The sequence below is a fragment of the Gigantopelta aegis genome, chromosome 1 (genome assembly GCF_016097555.1).
Source record: "Gigantopelta aegis isolate Gae_Host chromosome 1, Gae_host_genome, whole genome shotgun sequence".
NCBI classification, from domain to species: Eukaryota; Metazoa; Mollusca; class Gastropoda; order Neomphalida; family Peltospiridae; genus Gigantopelta; species Gigantopelta aegis.
In genome coordinates, this window is record NC_054699.1 from 45,577,589 (window position 1) to 45,599,470 (window position 21,882).

General features: G+C 35.7%; 2 protein-coding genes across 4 annotated transcripts in view; one reads left to right on the forward strand and one right to left on the reverse strand.

Moving 5' to 3' along the window:
* Positions 1-11,564, reverse strand: part of LOC121375812 (centrosomal protein of 63 kDa-like) — a 46,432-nt gene extending 34,868 nt beyond the window's left edge. For all 3 annotated transcript variants that reach the window (XM_041503487.1, XM_041503479.1, XM_041503471.1), the window contains exons 1-5: positions 11,387-11,564; positions 10,725-10,796; positions 8,513-8,702; positions 7,324-7,419; positions 5,155-5,298 (exon numbers count right to left, since the gene is read on the reverse strand). In XM_041503487.1, coding sequence (XP_041359421.1) covers positions 5,155-5,298; positions 7,324-7,419; positions 8,513-8,702; positions 10,725-10,771 — 477 coding nt within the window. In that variant the 5' untranslated portion in view covers positions 10,772-10,796; positions 11,387-11,564. The remainder of the gene's footprint in view (positions 1-5,154; positions 5,299-7,323; positions 7,420-8,512; positions 8,703-10,724; positions 10,797-11,386) is intronic.
* Positions 11,565-11,930: 366 nt separating this feature from the next.
* On the forward strand, positions 11,931-21,877 carry LOC121368378 (COMM domain-containing protein 2-like). Its single transcript, XM_041493074.1, has 5 exons — positions 11,931-12,084; positions 16,634-16,711; positions 18,748-18,830; positions 19,513-19,686; positions 21,556-21,877. Exons 1-5 carry the CDS (start codon positions 12,018-12,020, stop codon positions 21,751-21,753), a joined length of 600 nt encoding a protein of 199 aa, XP_041349008.1. The 5' UTR covers positions 11,931-12,017; the 3' UTR covers positions 21,754-21,877.
* Positions 21,878-21,882: the final 5 nt, after the last annotated feature.

The window sequence follows — 21,882 nt, forward strand, 5'->3', positions numbered from 1 at the left end:
AGATGTTGAGTCTTTCAGACGTCTGTAATTTCAAAGTCTGCCACAGGGATATATCGCCAGTCACAGAAGCCGGACCTACGGTAGTATCACTCCACTGTCAGTAGGCTAGACATTCGTTCAAAACCGTCGAGCTGGTCACGAGATTATACAGTCGTTGACAATAACGCCATTCTTGGCAAGAAAGCTATTAATGTATTACACTCCAATTAAAACAAAGGACCCAAAGTTTGCAACTGGTTACAATCATTGCCATCTCCATGGAAGTGTCACTGCAATCAACACAAAGCCCTGTTGGGTCGAGTGTCAAGAGTCCCGACAAAATTTCAAATTTGAGAAATAAAAACTGCTATGAAATAGCAAAAAAATTAAAATGTACTGAAATAATCTATAAACATATTTATTGTTCATTATAGTGTATCTAATTATTAATAATTATAAATCTTGGAAATTAAAAATGTTTTTAACCCTATTTTGTTGTGGTGAGCAGAATAGTTGGCCTGCACCAGTTATCACTTTAGCCAATAGAGGTCAAATTCATCCAATCAATGACAACATTCGCAATCGTTTGTCTAAACATGTGCCAGATCAGGCTGTCAAACACTTCGACGGTGTCATCTTTTATTAATTTTCTGGACACAGTACTGAATACTCATAATTTTTTATATATATAGGGTAGTTAAATTCATAACTTTTATTCCTCTTTTTAATTATTTATTCCACTTTTCTTTCTTTTTTTCACTGATTTGATCAAATGTTTTTTTTCTGTTTTGATGTTTATCGGGGGTTTTCCCCACTGATTTGATCAAATGTTTTTTTCTATTTTGATGTTTATCGGGGTTTTTTCACTGATTTGATCAAATGATTTTTTCTGTTTTGATGCTTATCGTTTCATGTTCATGATTCAAGATAAAAACATACAACAATGTACAAACACCACAATTATTTTTTATAAACACTATTTGGCAAATATCACCTTTTAAATGTTATTATAAAAAACTCTTTTTATTCCTTTCTTCTTTTATTGCCACCACCACCCCCCCCCCCCAGTAGTGATGACATCACATGAGACTGATTGACAATTTTATTTCCCCCCATCCCTGCTGCAGACAATAAAAATTAAGAGGAAAAGCTATTATTTCAGCTACATTGTACGATGACTTAGAAGACAAATGAGTGAGTTTATAATGCAGCTATTCATGAGATGTTACATGCGTGACATCAGGTCATTATTTGCCAGTATACGTTTGTGACTTTGCTTTAATCAGTCATTATAATCGGCCAGTAAAAACAGTGGTTGCCAGATAAATTTGAGTTGCATGTGCCTAACGCTTTAATGTGGAGAACAACATTTATATCAAACCGTCCAACAATGATTGTTCTAGTGCAACCAACTGGTAGAAAGGTGCCAGAAAGCTGTGATAGAAAAACAGATCAATTACATGTCCCAAGACACTAATGCGCCTTTTTCACTGGTTAATTGTTCTCGTCGTTTAGGAGGTAGGTGGCCATTGCTACCTGTTGATTATGTCATGCTGTAAGCAAAGGTATTACGTGGCGTCATGTAATATGTAACACCGTATGTATTCCTTCTAGTGACGTAATATATATCAGCTGAAACGTCATGGTAAAAAAAAAAATTAAAGTAGAACTAGAACACAATAATATATTGATATAGCAAGGGATCTTTTATATGCACCATCCCATAGACAGGATAACACATACCACGGCCAATGATGTACCAGTCGTGGTGCACTGGTGAGAAATCAGTACAAAAATAAATGCACAGTGAATTTTGTAATAATGATACTAAAATTATTAAACTGACTGAACTAGAAAATACTATCCCATGAAAGAAAGCTATGTAAGAAATTTCTATCCTACATGGGATATGATGCATACTCATTTAACATGACATCGATGGTAATATATGATGTCATGTTAATGTGAAATTGTGACGTGGGGTAATTAAACAGTTTTAAATTCATATTTTGTTATTAAAACCTTCATTATAAAAGCTATCTTGTTAATTTGTTGTGTTAAATTTCATGAAAGAAACACGATAAATGTGAGAGTGTAGTTTATTTATGATAAAATGGTCAAATAAAAAAGTTACTTGTTTAGCCATCTTTTTTTGTTTGTGTAAAATAATGGTTTATTTCCGAATGAATGAGAGAAAAAGACTCCCATCACATGCGGTCATGTGGGATAGAAAAAGTTACTTGTTCAGCCATCTTTGTTTGTTTGTGTAAAATAATGGTTTATTTCCGAATGAGAAAAAGACTCCATCACATGCGGTCATGTGGGATAGAAAAAGTTACTTGTTCGGCCATCTTTGTTTGTTTGTGTAAAATAATGGTTTATTTCCGAATGAGAAAAAGACTCCATCACATGCGGTCATGTGGGATAGAAAAAGTTACTTGTTCGGCCATCTTTGTTTGTTTGTGTAAAATAATGGTTTATTTCCGAATGAATGAGAGAAAAAGACTCCATCACATGCGGTCATGTGGGATAGAAAAAGTTACTTGTTCAGCCATCTTTGTTTGTTTGTGTAAAATAATGGTTTATTTCCGAATGAGAAAAAGACTCCATCACATGCGGTCATGTGGGATAGAAAAAGTTACTTGTTCAGCCATCTTTGTTTGTTTGTGTAAAATAATGGTTTATTTCCGAATGAGAAAAAGACTCCATCACATGCGGTCATGTGGGATAGAAAAAGTTACTTGTTCAGCCATCTTTGTTTGTTTGTGTAAAATAATGGTTTATTTCCGAATGAGAAAAAGACTCCATCATATGCGGTGATGTGGGATAGAAAAAGTTACTTGTTCGGCCATCTTTGTTTGTTTGTGTAAAATAATGGTTTATTTCCGAATGAGAAAAAGACTCCATCACATGCGGTCATGTGGGATAGAAAAAGTTACTTGTTCGGCCATCTTTGTTTGTTTGTGTAAAATAATGGTTTATTTCCGAATGAGAAAAAGACTCCATCACATGCGGTCATGTGGGATAGAAAAAGTTACTTGTTCGGCCATCTTTGTTTGTTTGTGTAAAATAATGGTTTATTTCCGAATGAGAAAAAGACTCCATCATATGCGGTGATGTGGGATAGAAAAAGTTACTTGTTCGGCCATCTTTGTTTGTTTGTGTAAAATAATGGTTTATTTCCGAATGAGAAAAAGACTCCATCACATGCGGTCATGTGGGATAGAAAAAGTTACTTGTTCGGCCATCTTTGTTTGTTTGTGTAAAATAATGGTTTATTTCCGAATGAGAAAAAGACTCCATCACATGCGGTCATGTGGGATAGAAAAAGTTACTTGTTCGGCCATCTTTGTTTGTTTGTGTAAAATAATGGTTTATTTCCGAATGAGAAAAAGACTCCATCACATGCGGTCATGTGGGATAGAAAAAGTTACTTGTTCGGCCATCTTTGTTTGTTTGTGTAAAATAATGGTTTATTTCCGAATGAGAAAAAGACTCCATCACATGCGGTCATGTGGGATAGAAAAAGTTACTTGTTCGGCCATCTTTGTTTGTTTGTGTAAAATAATGGTTTATTTCCGAATGAGAAAAAGACTCCATCACACGCGGTCATGTGGGATAGAAAAAGTTACTTGTTCGGCCATCTTTGTTTGTTTGTGTAAAATAATGGTTTATTTCCGAATGAGAAAAAGACTCCATCACACGCGGTCATGTGGGATAGAAAAAGTTACTTGTTCCGCCATCTTTGTTTGTTTGTGTAAAATAATGGTTTATTTCCGAATGAGAAAAAGACTCCATCACATGCGGTCATGTGGGATAGAAAAAGTTACTTGTTCGGCCATCTTTGTTTGTTTGTGTAAAATAATGGTTTATTTCCGAATGAGAAAAAGACTCCATCACATGCGGTCATGTGGGATAGAAAAAGTTACTTGTTCAGCCATCTTTGTTTGTTTGTGTAAAATAATGGTTTATTTCCGAATGAGAAAAAGACTCCATCACATGCGGTCATGTGGGATAGAAAAAGTTACTTGTTCGGCCATCTTTGTTTGTTTGTGTAAAATAATGGTTTATTTCCGAATGAGAAAAAGACTCCATCACATGCGGTCATGTGGGATAGAAAAAGTTACTTGTTCGGCCATCTTTGTTTGTTTGTGTAAAATAATGGTTTATTTCCGAATGAGAGAAAAAGACTCCATCACATGCGGTCATGTGGGATAGAAAAAGTTACTTGTTCAGCCATCTTTGTTTGTTTGTGTAAAATAATGGTTTATTTCCAAATGAGAGAAAAAGACTCCATCACATGCGGTCATGTGGGATAGAAAAAGTTACTTGTTCGGCCATCTTTGTTTGTTTGTGTAAAATAATGGTTTATTTCCGAATGAGAGAAAAAGACTCCATCACATGCGGTCATGTGGGATAGAAAAAGTTACTTGTTCAGCCATCTTTGTTTGTTTGTGTAAAATAATGGTTTATTTCCGAATGAGAGAAAAAGACTCCATCACATGCGGTCATGTGGGATAGAAAAAGTTACTTGTTCAGCCATCTTTGTTTGTTTGTGTAAAATAATGGTTTATTTCCGAATGAGAGAAAAAGACTCCATCACATGCGGTCATGTGGGATAGAAAAAGTTACTTGTTCGGCCATCTTTGTTTGTTTGTGTAAAATAATGGTTTATTTCCGAATGAGAGAAAAAGACTCCATCACATGCGGTCATGTGGGATAGAAAAAGTTACTTGTTCGGCCATCTTTGTTTGTTTGTGTAAAATAATGGTTTATTTCCGAATGAGAAAAAGACTCCATAATATGCGGTCATGTGGGATAGAAAAAGTTACTTGTTCGGCCATCTTTGTTTGTTTGTGTAAAATAATGGTTTATTTCCGAATGAATGAGAGAAAAAGACTCCATAATATGCGGTCATGTGGGATAGAAAAAGTACACCCGAGGTGGGGAAAATTTCCCCCACCTCACAGTGCTAGCTCTGGGTGAGCAAAGCATTTCTCCAAATTATCTTTTAAAAATGCAAAACCCAGTTATTTTCCTACAAAACATCAATTATTCCTAAAATTTGCAATTGGCGAATTTGGCGATTGGCAGAGCAAGCCCTGCCTCGGGTGTACTATTTGTATCCCACATGACCACATATGATGGAGTCTTGTATTGGCCAGTTGCACACACCTCGAGCTGGTCCCTCAGTCTGGTGATCTCCGTCTTGCTGCCGCCGATCTCCGACAACACGTCCTCCTTCATCCTGCGCGTCTCCCGCGCCTGCTTCGCGTACTTCCGCTGTAACTTCTCATACTCCTTCTTCATCTTGTGTACCTGCAATGTTAACAACAGTCACTAGAACAAAAACAGAAAGACAAAAATGAAAACAAAAAAATGAAATGCATTCTAGTGATATTATAATTACATTCTCTCATCCTCAGGTATACTGGACAGAGCCATCCCATAAAAGAAAGCCATGTGAGAAATTTCGATCCCACATGGGATATCACGTCGTTGGTAATATATGATGTCATATTAATACAAGATAGTGATGTCAGGTCATCAGACAAAAATTTTAATTGATATTTTGTTATTAAAACCTTCATTATAAAAGCTATCTTGTTAACTTGTGTGGTGTTAAATTATATTTAACACATGAAACAGACGCGGCAAATATGATAGTGTAGTTTATTTATGATAAAATGGCCCCAAAAAAAAGAGTTAGTTTATCAACCATCTTTGTCTGTTCGTGTACAATATTAGTTTATTAAACGGCATCAGAATAAGCAAGGTGCCTGTTAAGTCATGTACTGGTTATCACAAGATACAGACCTGGCTTTGTATAGTGCCCTACATGTTATGCTAATACAGCTGATAATTTTCACTAGCCCTGAACACAAATTCACTAGCCAGAACCGAAGGTACCCAGCAGCTGTTTTTATTTTGTAAATATCTGATGGTGCACAATGACCTTTGACACAGAACTCCTCAAATTAGTACAATGCAACCTGCAAATCATACATGGGACGACACGAGACGTAGCCCAGTGGTAAAGCGCTCACTTGATGCACGGTCAGTCTAGGATTGATCCCCACTGGGCTATTTCTCGTTTTAGCCAGTGTACCACGACTGGTTTATCATTTCATTTCATTTCAATTTATTTTCATGCTTATATCCAATTAAGGTTCAAGCACGCTGTCCTGGGCACACACTGTAGCTATCTGGGCTGTCTGTCCAGGACAGTGGGTTAGTTGTTAGGTGTTAGTGAGAGAGAAGAGGGTGTAGTGGTCTTACACCTACCCATTGAGTCGTTAAAACTAGCTCTGGGTGGGAGTCAGTAACAGTCTGCGAACTCTGTACCTACCAGCCTTATGTCCGATGGCTTAACCACGACGCCACCGAAGCCGGTCTAGTTTATCAAAGGCCATGGTATGTGCTATCCTGTCTGTGGGATGGTGCATATAAAGATCCCTTGCTACAAATGGAAAACTGAAGTGGGTTTCCTCTCTAAGACTATATGTCCGAATTACCATATACATGTATATGACATTCAATAGCCGATGATTAATACATCAATGTGCTCTAGTTGTGTTTTTAAACAAAACAAACTTCTTTTTTTTTTTTAAATAAGTCATAAAGGGAGACAATTACATTAACCAAGGGAAACAATTGCAATAACCATACATAAACAAGTTTCACCGATAGCCATGGAACCAGACAAAAGAATACCGTTCCGAGTACACAAATGCAATGCACCCGGGGGAAGCTGAACAAAAGAATATCAGCCTCCCCCACCCAAACCCCCAATACTTGCTGCTGGTAATAACTTGGTACTTGGTGATGCCTCGACCAGAAGCGGTCAGGCCCTTTATAAGGACCCTATGGGCAACCTAGGGAGACACCACAGCATCGTAAAGGTCTAAAATGAACGAGCTACTCTCGATTCACTAATATCAAAACCTATATTAGCTCGGCCATTTACCTTTTGACCGACTGTTCAAAATTGCGCCAAATTCCCTCAATCAAAATTGCGCACCCTTTTCTCTTTGGCATTTAACTGCTCCATTTAAATTCCATAGCACCACCCACCCACGATCGGGCTGCTGGTGCTCCCTTGTACCTGCCAGTGCAGGAGGTCCCTCCTCTCCCCTCCCCCCACCTTTCCTGTCATGGACGGAGGAGCCGGCCAAGGCCGGCTCTTGTGCCCACGACAGGCGTGCACTACAACAGCTTGTTCTGAATGTGCACGTAAAACCCTATGACATGACATGACATAGCCGTGGTAAAATAATAATACTTGATCTTACTGATCAAATAGTGGGCCATGTCGATGGCTTTTCATGGATTGGACCTACTTACCTCTGACCTCAGTTCTATAAGTTGACCTTCATATTCTTCAACAATCTCTTTCTGCACTTTGTTCATAACCATCACTTGACTGTGGAGGTCTTCATTCTGGGAGGGAAAAAAAAACTAAATTATTAAAATAGTATTTAAAACATATTCTCCCATATACATGTAACCTTCTTAACAATTGTGATAAAACATAATAATAGTGTTTACAGTTTAAAGGGACATTCCTGAGTTTGCTGCAATTTTAAAGATGCTATTGACTAACAGAGATTTTTGAACGATTGTAAATACATATCAAATATATTTTTTGCATAAAATATTAGTAGCTGTATATTAAAAGTGTTTCTGATCGTTCTAATATTTGTACTAGGTTAAATTTCATTTTATTTCGTAAAATATAATTTTTTCGTACATACGAAATTATTTGAAGACAAAATCCAGTTTGGGCTGCTTACAAATATTAAGATGACAAGAAACACACTGAATATACAGACACTGATATTCTAAACAAGAAAATATATTTAATATGTAAGTTTAATCGTAGAAATATTTTATTAGTCGGAAACATCTTACAATGCAGCAAACTCAGGAATGTCCCTTTAACATTAAACAATATTATTAACCATTTAAACAATAGTTGTTGAAGACGATAGTATGATAGTGTTATTGATCAGTTGGGCTATAGCCGTGTGATGATCAAATGATTATTGATTGTAATTTTCAGGGTCTACCCTCATGTCCAACATCACATTAACAGGCACTTAATTTGGGCACAAAATATTAATTATTACATGTAATTAGTTCGCTGAATTAAAATATTATTTGCCAATTGTTTTTAAAATTTGCAACTGGCTAATTTGGCAAGTGTCACAGCTAGCCCTGTAAAATGCTAGCTGAACTGATAATGATGAAACTGGAAATGATTTCCAGACAAATTCAGTGCAGTGTATAGTTTGATATGTCTGCTATTGTTGAAAGTGTCACTAACTAGAATGAGAGCACTCTTTATTTTTCAGGTGCAGTGTCGACGTGTTCAGTGTTTAACTTGATACGTCTGTGATTATTAAAGTGTCACTAACTGGACCGCGAGTAGCACACATCTCCTCTTTATTTTTCAGGTGCAGTGTCGACATGTTCAGTGTTTAACTTTATACGTTAAAGTGTCTCTAACTAGACCACGAGCAGCATACGTCACCTCTTTATTTTTCAGGTGCAGTGTCGACGTGTTCAGTCGCAGCTCCTGGTCCCGCATGTCGAGTTTGACCTGCAGAGATTCCATGTCTCGCTCCCACTCGCGTTTCTTTGAACTCAACATGATGTCCAGCTGTCGCATCAACTCCTGCAGTTCCGCCTGACACGACTGGGTGAGAGGTCCACTGGGTAATCTGGAAATCAGAAACAAAATGGGTCATGTAATTTAGTTATTACCGCACAAACATTATCAGAATACAGAGGTCTACAAAGACTGATATGTGGAGTTCAAAGAAAGAAACACTGAGTTATCTTTACATCAGCAAGTAAACGTTATCACGATACAAACACAAGGACTGGGTTGTGTAATGTAGAAAGAAAGAAAGAAATGTTTTATTTAACGACGCACTCAACACATTTTATTTACGGTTATATGGCATCAAACATATGGTTAAGAACCACACAGATATTGAGAGAGGAAAGCCGCTGTTGCCACTTCATGGGCTATTCTTTTCGATTAGAAGCAAGAGGCCTTTCATATGCACCATCCCACAGATAGGGTAGTTGATACCACGGCCTTTGATATACCAGTTGTGGTGCACTGGCTGGAATGAGAAATAGCCCAATGGTTCCACCGGCGGGGATCGATCCCATACCGACCGCGCATTGAGCGAGCACTTTACCACTGGGCCACGTCCCACCCCATGTAATGTAGAAATTAATCAACAAACATTATCAAAATAAAGAGACAACAGCTGGCATGTGGAGTTCAACAACGAGGGAATCACTGGGTTATTAAGGAAAACAACAAGCAAGCTTTATCACTTAATATCAGGATACAGAGACAAAGGCCCATGCTTATAAAACTAGATCTATTCAAATCTCTAATGGTGTCACATGCAAGCAGTTTGCATAGTGATGCCAGCATCTTAAAGTCTAACTCTAAAATTATTAGTGTTGTCTCCAGACTAAAAGTTTTATAAGTATGAGGCAAAGACTGTGATGAGGACTTTAAACTAGTGTGCTGGTTGCTAAAACAACAATCGCTTTTTAATATTATAATTTTTTTAAACAAATTCAAAATACAAACAAAACTAATTTTAATAAATGTGTGGTTTGTGTATGTGTTTGATGTCATAAAGTATGTGTACATTGTACCTCTGTAATTCACAAGTCTCACAATAATTTTGAACAAAAAGAGGGTTTTAAAAATATCAATTTTAATCAATTTGTGGACATTAAATAACTGAACAAACTTGAAAGGTATTTTCCCCAAGCAGTTTGGCAGTAAAATGTAGAATAAAAATAACTATATCTTTTTTAACCTTGAGATTGGCACTTCAACGGTGCTACACACATATATATATAAGTGACCATGTTAGTGATAGAAATAAGTAGAATTTGTTACTAGTCCACTGGACAAGTACATCTAGAAATCTACTTGTCCACCAATATTTTCACTTGTCTTAGTTTTATTTAAATGCAACGACAATGTGTTTGGTTGCTCAAAATGAAACATCATACAGTTTAACTTGTCCACTGGACAACCACTGAGGTCCATTTTGTTTGTCAGAGCAGATTTTCACTTGTCAGGACAAACGAACAAGTGCTTATTTCGGACACTGCATGTTGATCATTATACTGAGCCTGCAGCCAAAAGTTAAAGTTTGTTTTGTTTAATGACACCACTAGAGCACACTGATTAATTAATCATTGGCTATTGGATGTCAAACATTTAGTAATTCTGACATGTAGTCATCAGAGGAAACCTGCTACATTTTTCCAAATGCAACAATGGATCTTTTATATAAACTTTCCCACAGACAGGAAAGCAGATACCACAACCTTTAGCACACTGGCTGGAACAACAAAAACACAAATAAGTTGAATGGGTCCACCCAGGTGGTTCGATTCTGCGATGCAACCACAAGCTAAAGAGAAATGTCCAACCTGTGTATGACACTGATAATTACATCAATGAACATTTTGTTTAGTATCATGTCACGTTTCGCTACGCAAGTTTCAGAGATCGCTACACAATTTTAAAACATTAAACAGTAAATTTTGCTAATAAATTTTTGCTTTTAACTAGAAATATCACTAATCAAGATTTTGAAAACAAAATTTTCCCTGTATATACATGTAATTTATTTACATAAGCATTAAAATGATTTAGATAAATCAAGTGAAAAAAAAGCAATACTAAAAAAAAATACTTTTTCTTTTTCTCAAGTTCAGCCCAAATATTTGTCAGTTTTTCCATACTGAAACTTCAGCAAGAACTTTTTCTGAAAAAAAAAAAGAGGTAGAAAATAAACATTTCAGAAGTAAATTAGACAATTGTAATTATTATAATATTAGTTTTAGTGTGGTTTTGGTACCATACATAACATTTTTTAGTTATTATATCAACTGACAAGTAACACTAACAGTAGTTCATCAAGATTAAAGTTGACTGCAAGTCGAAGTGCAAGCACAAGTCAACTTACACTTGACTTGCAGTCAACATTAATCTTGATGAACTACACTAACAGAAAAAGCCCTCTGTCCTCCCCAGTTCACACAGGCCTGAGAATATAACATAATTTACCCATGGACCATAGGTACATCTACATATTACTAGAGAACCTGGATCACTGAATGAATGATAGAAGTTTAAAATTAAATGTTAAATCCTTGATTCATTACCTGAACTTGGTACATATATATCCAACATTTGTAAAATTAATGCATACATATTGATATTAAATAAGAGAAGAACAAAGACGGAAAAACTGAAAATGTCACACAAACTATGTGAACAAACACGACAATCACGGAGTACTGCCAATCGACAAATCAGAAATCCCAAATCTAACAAGTTCATTCTCGTTCTTACCCGGCGTTTGCAAAGGGCAAAATAACTCGTGCAGCTTATGTACTTAAAACTCTTTGTAAATTAAAAAAAAATCTGATTTTGTTAAGTAACATATGTTTTTAAAACAGTCATATATTTTAAATTGAGTACTTAATATGATTTACAAAAATAAATAAATTATAAATATCAACTGTTTAGACACTGATATTTTAAGTTGTTCTCCGCTTCCATTGACGCCCATTTATTTTTAAATGATGAAATGTAGTCAGTCTATTTTAGAGTAGCTTCCGGTCATTTTGTTGTATTTACTTTCCAATATTGTGGTGCGTTATAGAGAACCACTGATCGGCCATCCCAAAAGCTCAACTATTTAAGTGTATCCGGCATGGAGATATTTAACAAATATACTTATCCATAAATGTTATATGGGAAGCAAATGCCAGAAATACATACATAATACAAATATTTAATCATTAATCATGACTGTTATAGCTGTGACTTATAGCGAGAGGCGATATCCGCCTTTTGATCCATCACTTTGCTTAGTTTTAGATCGATAGAAATATTCGCGTTTTAGGATGCACCTTGGTTTCCTAACCCGGAAATAAATGATTTTTGGGGGGGCGGGTGACATTTCTTTCAAGGAAGAAAAATGTTGCTGGTTTTAGAAGATCAGCACAAAAAACATCTCTCGTTTCTGAACGATGTCAGCATCGATGGTAACTAGATCTTCTGAGTAATCATTTATCAAACTTGAATTTATAGACTAAACAGAAAAGTAAAATTTTTACCTTTTAAAGTTGCAATATCGTTTTTCAAATTCCATATCATTTATTGTCCGAACCAAATTGTTAACAACTAAGAAAAATTACTCTTCTACCTTTAATTGCCGTTAGATTTCCTCCAAAGTTTGTCCAGACACAAACCTTGAAGAAACCATTACAATGACACAGATTCCACATATCCTGGCGTCATATGTTTTCGATACGATAAGCAAAAAATTAAACTATAATAAAAACAATACTTCGTACATACAATAATATTTTACCTTTCTCAAGTCACATTAGTTTATTGTGAAAAAAAGTGATAATTTCCCATAAACGCCAAGTTTTCCTCCATAAACACTAGCTGCTGAGTCGTACAGGTGTTACCGCTATATTTTTACAAACGTCATATGTTTTCGATACTTTCATTGGCTGTCTATTTTTGTCCTTGTTATGGCAGTGAAGGGTCTATACTCCGTTTAATAATTTACATCAAAATATTTGAAAATAAAATCATAAAATATTTGTAACTTGTAAAAAATATTGAATAATCTTCAGACCAATAGACAGTGTTCACTTAAAACATATTTACATTATGTTTTTGTCATAGGTTAATGTCTAATCCTCTTGTTATACGTATCAATGACACCAAAATTCAGATTGTCAACTTAAGTACTCTAACAGAGATACAGAACTATATATTTTCAAAAAATCTAATTCCACTAAACGACCTTTGTTTGTAGTAAATGTACATGTAAACATGCCCCCAGCAGAAATTATCTAAAAGAACTTTGCTGTGAATGACATAAGAGGTAACCCAACCAGCCTTCCATAAATTTTATTGTTCAGTGTAATGATCACGTAGTATATCCTCTAACTTTGGCAGGTCAGATGTCAGTGTTGCAGACGATAACTTTGCAGGGATTTGTAATACCTGGATTTCGCTATGTGAGGCATTTCATTAGTACCAAAATATTGCATTACGAAAAACCGATAACATGCACACTATATATGGTATTATAATTAAAACATAAAGTTGGCAGCTTGACTTGAAGCATTTTTAATATTGTGAGGAAAAAAGACACTTCGTTGTTTATGTTCAGACTAATAGTGACGTAATATCTCGCATAATCTCGCGATACATGCAGTTATAAAGAAAGTATCGAAAACATATGTCGATCGAAATTGTATGACGGTACGATACCAGATGCTAACCATGTCATCTATGTCGACTTCGCTGAGAGCGCATAGGGAAAAAAGCATGTAATTTTGTATCCGCTGCCATTTTGACTTTTTATGGAATATTCCTCAAGAGGGGTGAAAGGATAGGACTTAATCTAACAACGTCATAACATGTTATGATATAAAAGCAAACGTGATGACGTCATATTATTATTTATTTTTATTATTATTATTTTAATGATACCACTAGAGATCGATTTCATATTAATTGTGTCACATACTTTGGAGGCTTTCACCCCTCTTGAAGAGTATTCCATAAACAAGCAACATGGCAGACGGTAGAAAACTGCATGTATTTTCCCCTATGCAATCTCAGCAAAGACAATATCGGCGACATCGTTGCAGTCTCGTGTGTGGAATCTGTATATTTGTAGTGGTTTTTTTGCGATTTGTGTCTGGATAAACTTTGGAGGAAATCTAACGGCAATTAAAGGTAGGAGAGTAATTTTTTGTAGTTGTTAACAATTTGGTTCGGACAATAAGCATTAAGTTCGACGACAGTCACTTTTCAGACCCATTTTGTGGCTTCATACACAATAAATAAAACATATCCAATGGTAATTTTTTTATTAGTCCGAAGGGATGTAGAATGTGTGGTTCTTCTGCGTCCGAACCTTGTTACCCTGTATGTATCATGGGTGGACCAGTTTCGGTGAGCATAAGCATTCGATTTTAAATCATATCAGTATTTATAAACAGGCAGTTGTTATTCAAATAGCTACCTTTTTATTAGTATTTCTACGCTTCAAATAAACACTAAACTGGCCGCTATGTAGCAAAGATCACTGCACGTGCGTCAAAAACTGTAGCATGCATCAGCAGTAAATATTGTTAACTACGTCACCTGTTTCGGTGAGTGAAACATTTAATGGTAAAGCTTTCAGCCAAAACTTTCAAACACAAAACTTTTCAGTGTTTTATCAAAACATGTATGTTGTTCAACAAAACATGTACTAATAATAATTTATAAAAAATATTCTAAATATTTTAAGACAAATTACAAAATGGAGTCCTTGAGAACCAATGTTCATAGACAACATTTTAGGAACATGAATATAACAATTCTGATGTCTTGCAGTTGTGTTAAAAGTTGAACAAATGAATAGTTATAATGGTAAAAATTTTTGGTTAAAACATATAAGCTGCATTCTGAGTTTTAATAAATATACAAACAGATATCCAGAAATATGTTTATGTTAAAACATATAAGGACCATATATTTTTGGCAAGTATCTGTAAAGAGAGTTTTGCCAGCAGACGCTGTGACAACCATGTGACTTCAATAACAAAATAGCAGTACAGCTGAGAACAGACAAAAATAGTTTTTAAAAATAAGTTTTCTTTTAAATAACAGTCTTCAAAAAAAAGAAAGAAAGGGTATTAAGAAATGTGCCGTGTTTATGACTGGGTAAAGTTCGATCTTGCTTTCTTTGCTCGTTTTAACCTTATTTTTACGAAAATATCTGTTAATGTGATAGACATTTGTTTACTTTCCCCACGCAAAAGTCAACAATGTCCAAAATCTTCAAATGTATGTACTGTTGAGCACAAATGACGAAACCACCGAAATAGGGCCCTCACCGAAACAGGGCCACGGACGATATCTGATATTCAAAACTTGTGGCACAATGTTTCAAACGTTTTTCAACCAAAATAGTGCAACAAATGGACACACAAACCAAAAATGTATAACCTACCATGCATACTCACTAAATCCCAGTAAAAGTACTTAGGCCAAACAAAAAAATAGGTGTGTTTCCGGTCGACCTACCGTCCCTATTGTCCGAACCAAATTGAAGGAAATACACAAACAGTGCATACCAATACTACTACTACAACAACTACAACAACAACAATAACAATAATGATAATGATGATAAACAATAATAATAATAATTATTATTATTATTATTATTATGATAGTATTCAATTTAAAAAAAAAAAAAAAAAAAAAAAAAAAACCTACCTACATACCCTAATTTTTGGGGGGATGCAATCGGAAACACACCTATTTTTTTGTTTGGCCTTATGTCATTATTAACAAAATAATTCTTCCAACGACAACCGTCTAAAGTCCTCCGCTATTTTAAATATGCTACATAGAGGGAAGCAACTCGCCGTACATGTTAAAAAAAGTATTGACATAGCGTGCCCCGTGCACTATTTTGTATATGACATATTTGACAAAAGTTACTTTTTACTTCTTTCATTTTTTAAAACTTAAAATTAATATTTTGTCCAGAATTATGAAAAAAAAAAAAAATACCGACTTGTAAATAGGATTGTCTGCTTGTTATAGAAATTTGACAGGAGTCAAGGTTAGTAGATCAGTTTTTATTTTAATATGGTGAAGCATTGTAATAATATACCGGTAGCTAATTTTGAATTTGCATGACGTCAGTATTCTAATGACATCACTTTTCATGTCCTTAAATTAACTGTTTTAAGAACGCTGGAAAAATTCCAGTGCAAAATTGCTATTGAAATTGTATTGTTTGAACATTACTAATGTACCTGAATGTTTTTGAAGAAAATCTTATAACTGAAAAATTGTACCTTTTACGAAATATGGATTTCAAGTGGAATTACGATAAGATATGCTATATTTATTGTGTACGAAGCCAAAACAAGAATGCGAAAAGTGTCTGTCGTCGACCTTAGTATCATTGGTGAAACAGTTTCGGTGAGCATAAGCATTCAGTTCTAAACCAAATCAATATTTATAAACACAATTATTCAAATAACTACCTTTTTATTAGTATTTTTATGCTTCAAATGAGCACTAAACTGGCCGCTATGTAACAAAGTTTAACACACGTGTCAAAAACTAATATGCATCACCAGTAAATATTGTTAAACACGTAACCTGTTTCAGTGAGTGAAACATTTTGTGGTATAGCTTACAGCAAAAACTTTCCAACAAAACTTTTCAGTGTTTTATTAAAACATGTATGTTGTTCAACAGAACATGTACTTTATAAAAATTGTTTTAAATATTTTAAGGCAAATTACAAAATGCTCAGATATACAGGTCTTGTTGGCTTGTAAACAAATGACCCAGCCACACAGCAACCCCTTACCTAGAGACCTTGCAAATTTGCATACCATTATTAACCAGGTTAATACACTAAATTATCACATGGGTTTTATGACATGGATATCAAAGGTAAGTTATAGGATAAATACCTGTATGAAGGCCATATATATTGGTAACCTACACAATGCAATTTGGAAACAAAGTGACATGTGTTTGTGTTTTCAGTTGTACGGGAACTCTGCAAGATAACTATGGAACTTATCCGGAAAGGTTCCAATGTCAAAGTGTATCAGAAAGCATCTCGTAAGTACTTGCTTGTATATGCAATTAACATGCGGATAATGGGTATTACTGATTATATAATCTTTTCTGGGAAAAAAGAAAGAAATGTTTTATTTAATGACACACTCAACACATTTTATTTACGGTTATATGGCGTCAGACATACGGTTAAGGACCACACAGATTTTGAGAGGAAACCCGCTGTCGCCACATTGGCTACTCTTTTACGACAGGAAGCAAGGGATCTTTTATTTGCGCTTCCCACAGGCAGGATAGCACAAACCATGGCCTTTGTTGAACCAGTTATGGATCACTGGTCGGTGCAAGTGGTTTACACCTATCCATTGAGCCTTGCGGAGCACTCACTCAGGGTTTGGAGTCATAATCTGGATTAAAAAACGCATGCCTCGACTGGGATCCGAACCCAGTACCTACCAGCCTGTAGACCGATGGCTAACCACGACGCCACCAAGGCCGGTCCTTTTCTGGGAGGATTGGGACCAGGGGACCAAATGGCAGCAGGGATATAAATTAGAACAATTTCCATTGTCCTGGGGAACTAATACTCCGTAATAGCTTAGAAACGTTACTAGTTGCCATATGAATGATTAGTTCCCCCTGCCACAGCCTATTATTGCTTGGTTTCATGTGATTGACAGCTGTGCAGTATTTGTGACTGGTCCTGAAAAAACAAAACTTAGTAAAAGTTTGTTTAGGTTTGTTTTGTTAAATACACCACTAGTGCACATTGATTTATTAATCATCAGCTATTGAATGTCAAACATTTGGTAATTCTGACAGAACATCTTAGAGAGGAAACCTGCTACATTTATTTTTCATTAGAAGCAAGGGATCTTTTGTATGCACCATCCCACAGACAGGAGAGCACATACCATGGCTGGAAAACCATAATCAGTGTTTCTACTAGATGGTAAAATTACGTACCCTAATATCTTGTAAATTGATGAATATATTTTTATGATATTTAGATAGATGATAGTAAGAGATTTACTACCAATAATATTTTTGATTCTAGCCCAACCCCAGCCCCCTCCCCCCACCCTCTGCCTGGTACACTAATGTATTTTTGCAACTCAAGTGAAGCATCAACACTGAAGAAAACAGTAACTTGTGTATATGGTAAAAATTAACCATGGTTGTCTCAACTCGGCAGTAGTTAGTGTGAGATGCGGTTTTATCAGAGTTAATTTTAGCTCTTCTTTTATTGGCCTGTGTAGACAGCTAACCCAGGTTATATCACAATGTCTTGACTTGGCAATAGAGGTTATGGTGGTTGCTTATTTAATTTCACTTTTAACAGCATATTAAAACTTTGTGATAAAAGATAGAGATAAAATGACTGATCATAAAGTAGGTGAATTGTACAGGGCCATATGAAATTCTAATACATCATTAAGGATTTTAAAATTCAATGAAATCAGAGGCAAAGCCATTAACCTAGGTGTTAATTTTAATACGTCATATAGATCGTCAGACATTTTTAATCTGGCTTAAAACTTGGTCACAGACCCTAATTTTAGCCCCTGAAAATGGACATTAAGTTTAGTTAATCTACAATCCTGTAACACGTTTGAATAGAGTTACAATAGAGTGAAACAACAGTCTGTGATGTTGAAATTTAGGGAAATACTCTTGAAACTAGACTAGAAGTCGACTCCAGAACCATTACTTCTCAGATGCATGTGCATTTTTAAAAATGTAGAAAATGGATTTTGTGGTATTAAAAACAACAGAATGTCCAGAAACACTTTGGTTGTATGGAAATGGATACGGTAAACAATACAAACTACAATGATTTATGATTTCAGTTTTCAAAAACGGCTCAAATAGTGAAAAATATGCTTTAGTGTTTAAAACTAGAGTCTGTTACTTTATAAAACACAACACAAGTAGACATAGTTTATGTAAACTCAGTATTGGCTGGACATGAAATGACACTGGCTAATGTCAGATCTGTCAAAATAGATCAAGGCCAACAGGGAATTGAGATCCAATTTCACAGAGATTGTAAATTTTTTATGTTTTTGTCTTTTCAGAAAAATTGGAAGTCAGCCCAGAAACAGTTCAACATGGAATTGAAGGCTTGATGTACCTTTTAACAGAGAGTTCAAAACTAATGGTAGTATTATGACTGTCACAGTGTTAATTTGTTATAAATCTGAAAGGGTGGGTTCTAGTTCAGTAGTGGAGTGCATGGATTCATGAAATCAATGCTCTTTGGGTGGATTAATTTTTTAAATTCTCTTTTAAAAACATTAATTTGTACTTTATGAAAATATTTATATCCTGATCTAGACAGAGGAGTGCTGGGGGTTCACCCAACTTCAAAATACCAGACCTGGGATTTAGCTCAGTCGTTTGAGTGCTCGCTTGAGGTGCTTGTATCACAGGATTGTACCACCTCGGTGGATCAATTCAACTGATTGGGTTTTTCTCATTCCAACCAGTGCACCACAACTGGTCAAAGGCCGTGGTATGTGCTTTCCTGTCTGTGGGAAAGTGCATATAAAAGATCCCTTGCTTCTAATGAAAAAATGTAGCGGGTTTCCTCTGATGACTACGAGTCAGAATTACCAAATGTTTGACATCCAATAGCTGATGATTAATAAATCAATGTGCTCTAGTGGTGTTGTTAAACAAAACAAAAGCATTTAACAATTGAAGATTCATATATTGTTTTGTAGGGCACAAAGGTTTGTGGAATTTGAAGTTTAAAGAAAAATTTTACTTGTAGTTGTAGAGAAAATGTAAAATTGCTAATAAAAATTAATTTAAAAAAATATGTCCGTTTGCAATTACAGCTGAACGAAGTTGATTTCCAGGACTCCATTCTGACGCTGGGCTTTGAGGAAAGTGTGAGAGCGGCACTGCTGGAAATGTACCTTGAGAACCGGACAGAAATCCGAACCATTCTCAATGAAATGTCTATGGACTTGCCACACTATCACAATCTGGAGTGGCGTTTTGATATCCAGGTTTGTGATGCTGTAATGGTTTTTTAAATCGGAGCCCCTCAAAATATGTCCTGCTAAGAAAAAAAATATGGCCTGCTGGAAATAAAACAGCATGGGGTGAGGGGAGGATTTGGGACAGTGTGTAAAACATTTTGGACTATAGTCAGTAGTATGTACTACCCGGTCTATGGGAGGGTGCATAATTATAAAAGATCCCTTGCTGCTAATGGAAAAATGTAACATCTTTCCTCTAAGAGTATATATGTCAGAATTACCAAATGTTTGATATCCAATAGCTGATGATTAATAAATCAATGTGCTCTAGTGGTGTCGTTAAACAAAAGAAACTTTAAACTTTCTTAGAAAATGTTGGACATCCAATAACTAATGATTAATTGGATATCAAACATTTGGTAATTCTGACATAATATTATATAGTCTTCAGCGCCCTCAATAGTTTAAGAAGTAGCAGGCTACAACAGTGATGATAGCAGGCGGCAAAGCTGGGGGTCTGGGGGCCCTCCCCGAGAAACGTGAAAAATCGAAGAAATTAAAGAAGAGAAAGCACTTTTTTTGTTCACCATCAACGAAAAGTAGGCGGCGGCAAAAGCTGTTTTAGGCGGCGATTTGCCGCCGGAGACCGGGTACTTTTGAGGGCTCCGAGTCTTAGAGGAAACAAAAGAAACGTGTTAACTTTCGTCTGATGGGTGATATCACAGGATTGATTGTCCTTTGTAGATATTTTTTTTCTCTCACAACAAATCCCATGGTATATTGAAAGCTGTGGTATGTGCTGCCTGTCTAAGAAAAACTGCATGCAATCTATAAGATCCCTTGCAGCTGTTTGGTAGGAATAGCCGATGTGGTAGCAGTGTGTTGCTCCTCTCACTACTGAAACCAATACAGTGCTCAAACTGGAACAAATTTTGGTTTGAGCCAATTTTCAAAAAAGTAGAGTATTTCCTAATTGGCTAATATGGCAATGTACAGGGCGAGCCCTATTATTATTGTCATGTCTTCTTTTCCACAAATACACACCGTAACACATGTATGTGGCGTGTAAATTTTACGAACAACCATCATCGTCGTCGTCATCACCGTAAGCACACTTTAACCTGGAAAATATGTATTTAAATTTTGTGGCTTCGAGAATAGCCCCAAACGATGCAAAATATATGTGCACATACATTTTGCCCCCAATTTAGTTATTTACAGTATTTAGCGCATCTTTGTAATGTGTTAACTTGACATCACTGTAAGTAAACACACTCTAACCTGGAAAATAATATATGCATTTAAATTTTGTGGCTTCGAGGATAGCCCCAAACTATACAAAATGTATATGCACACATACATGTATGATATATTAGGTACCGTTACTTATAAGATTTGATGTATATGGTGATTTACCCGAGTTTTGACAGAGTTATGGCCTTTGAACTTAGGGATATATGAACATTTGTTTTCTTCAATCAAGTCAATGCACCATGACTGGTATATCAAAGGCCGTGGTATGTGTTATCCTGTATGTATTTTTCCAGATGTTTTTTCACGATGCCTTGAGATATTGACTGAAATTTGGTGTATAGCTTTATTATTTAGTTACAGATCAAGTTTGACTTTCATGGTGATGTACCAACCCATTATTGACACAGTTATGGCCCTTGAATTTAGGAGATATGAAAAGTTGTTTTTCGGATTTTTTTTTTTATGCAGTCTCAAGATATTGACATGAAATTCTGTGTATAGTTTTCTCATATACTGTTACAGAATCAAGTTTACCTTCACAGTTATCTCCCTTGAATTTAGGAAATACAAAAATGTGTTGGGTCTGGTAGGGGACATGTAATGTTTTAGCAGTACTCTCAGAATGCTAATTATATTTTACAGCTGGCCAGCCGATCGTTACGTCGACAGATCAGTCCTCAGATTCTGTTCAAGTTGCACACAAAAGACGGCGGAAATCTGGAAACACAAGTCTTACAAACAGACCCAGTTAATCTGGTGCACATGACAAAAGTCTTGGACGATGCGTTACAAGAAATGAAATCTGCATACTGCAGACGGATTGTTCGAAATATTAAATAAAACTATTTACTCTTGTTTCATAATTACATCCTTGTGCTCTGCAGCAAGTATATCATACGGCTGTGGTGTGTACCATGCTGCTTGGAGAAAATACATGTATAAAAGATCCAGTGCTGTGGCAGGAGCTTT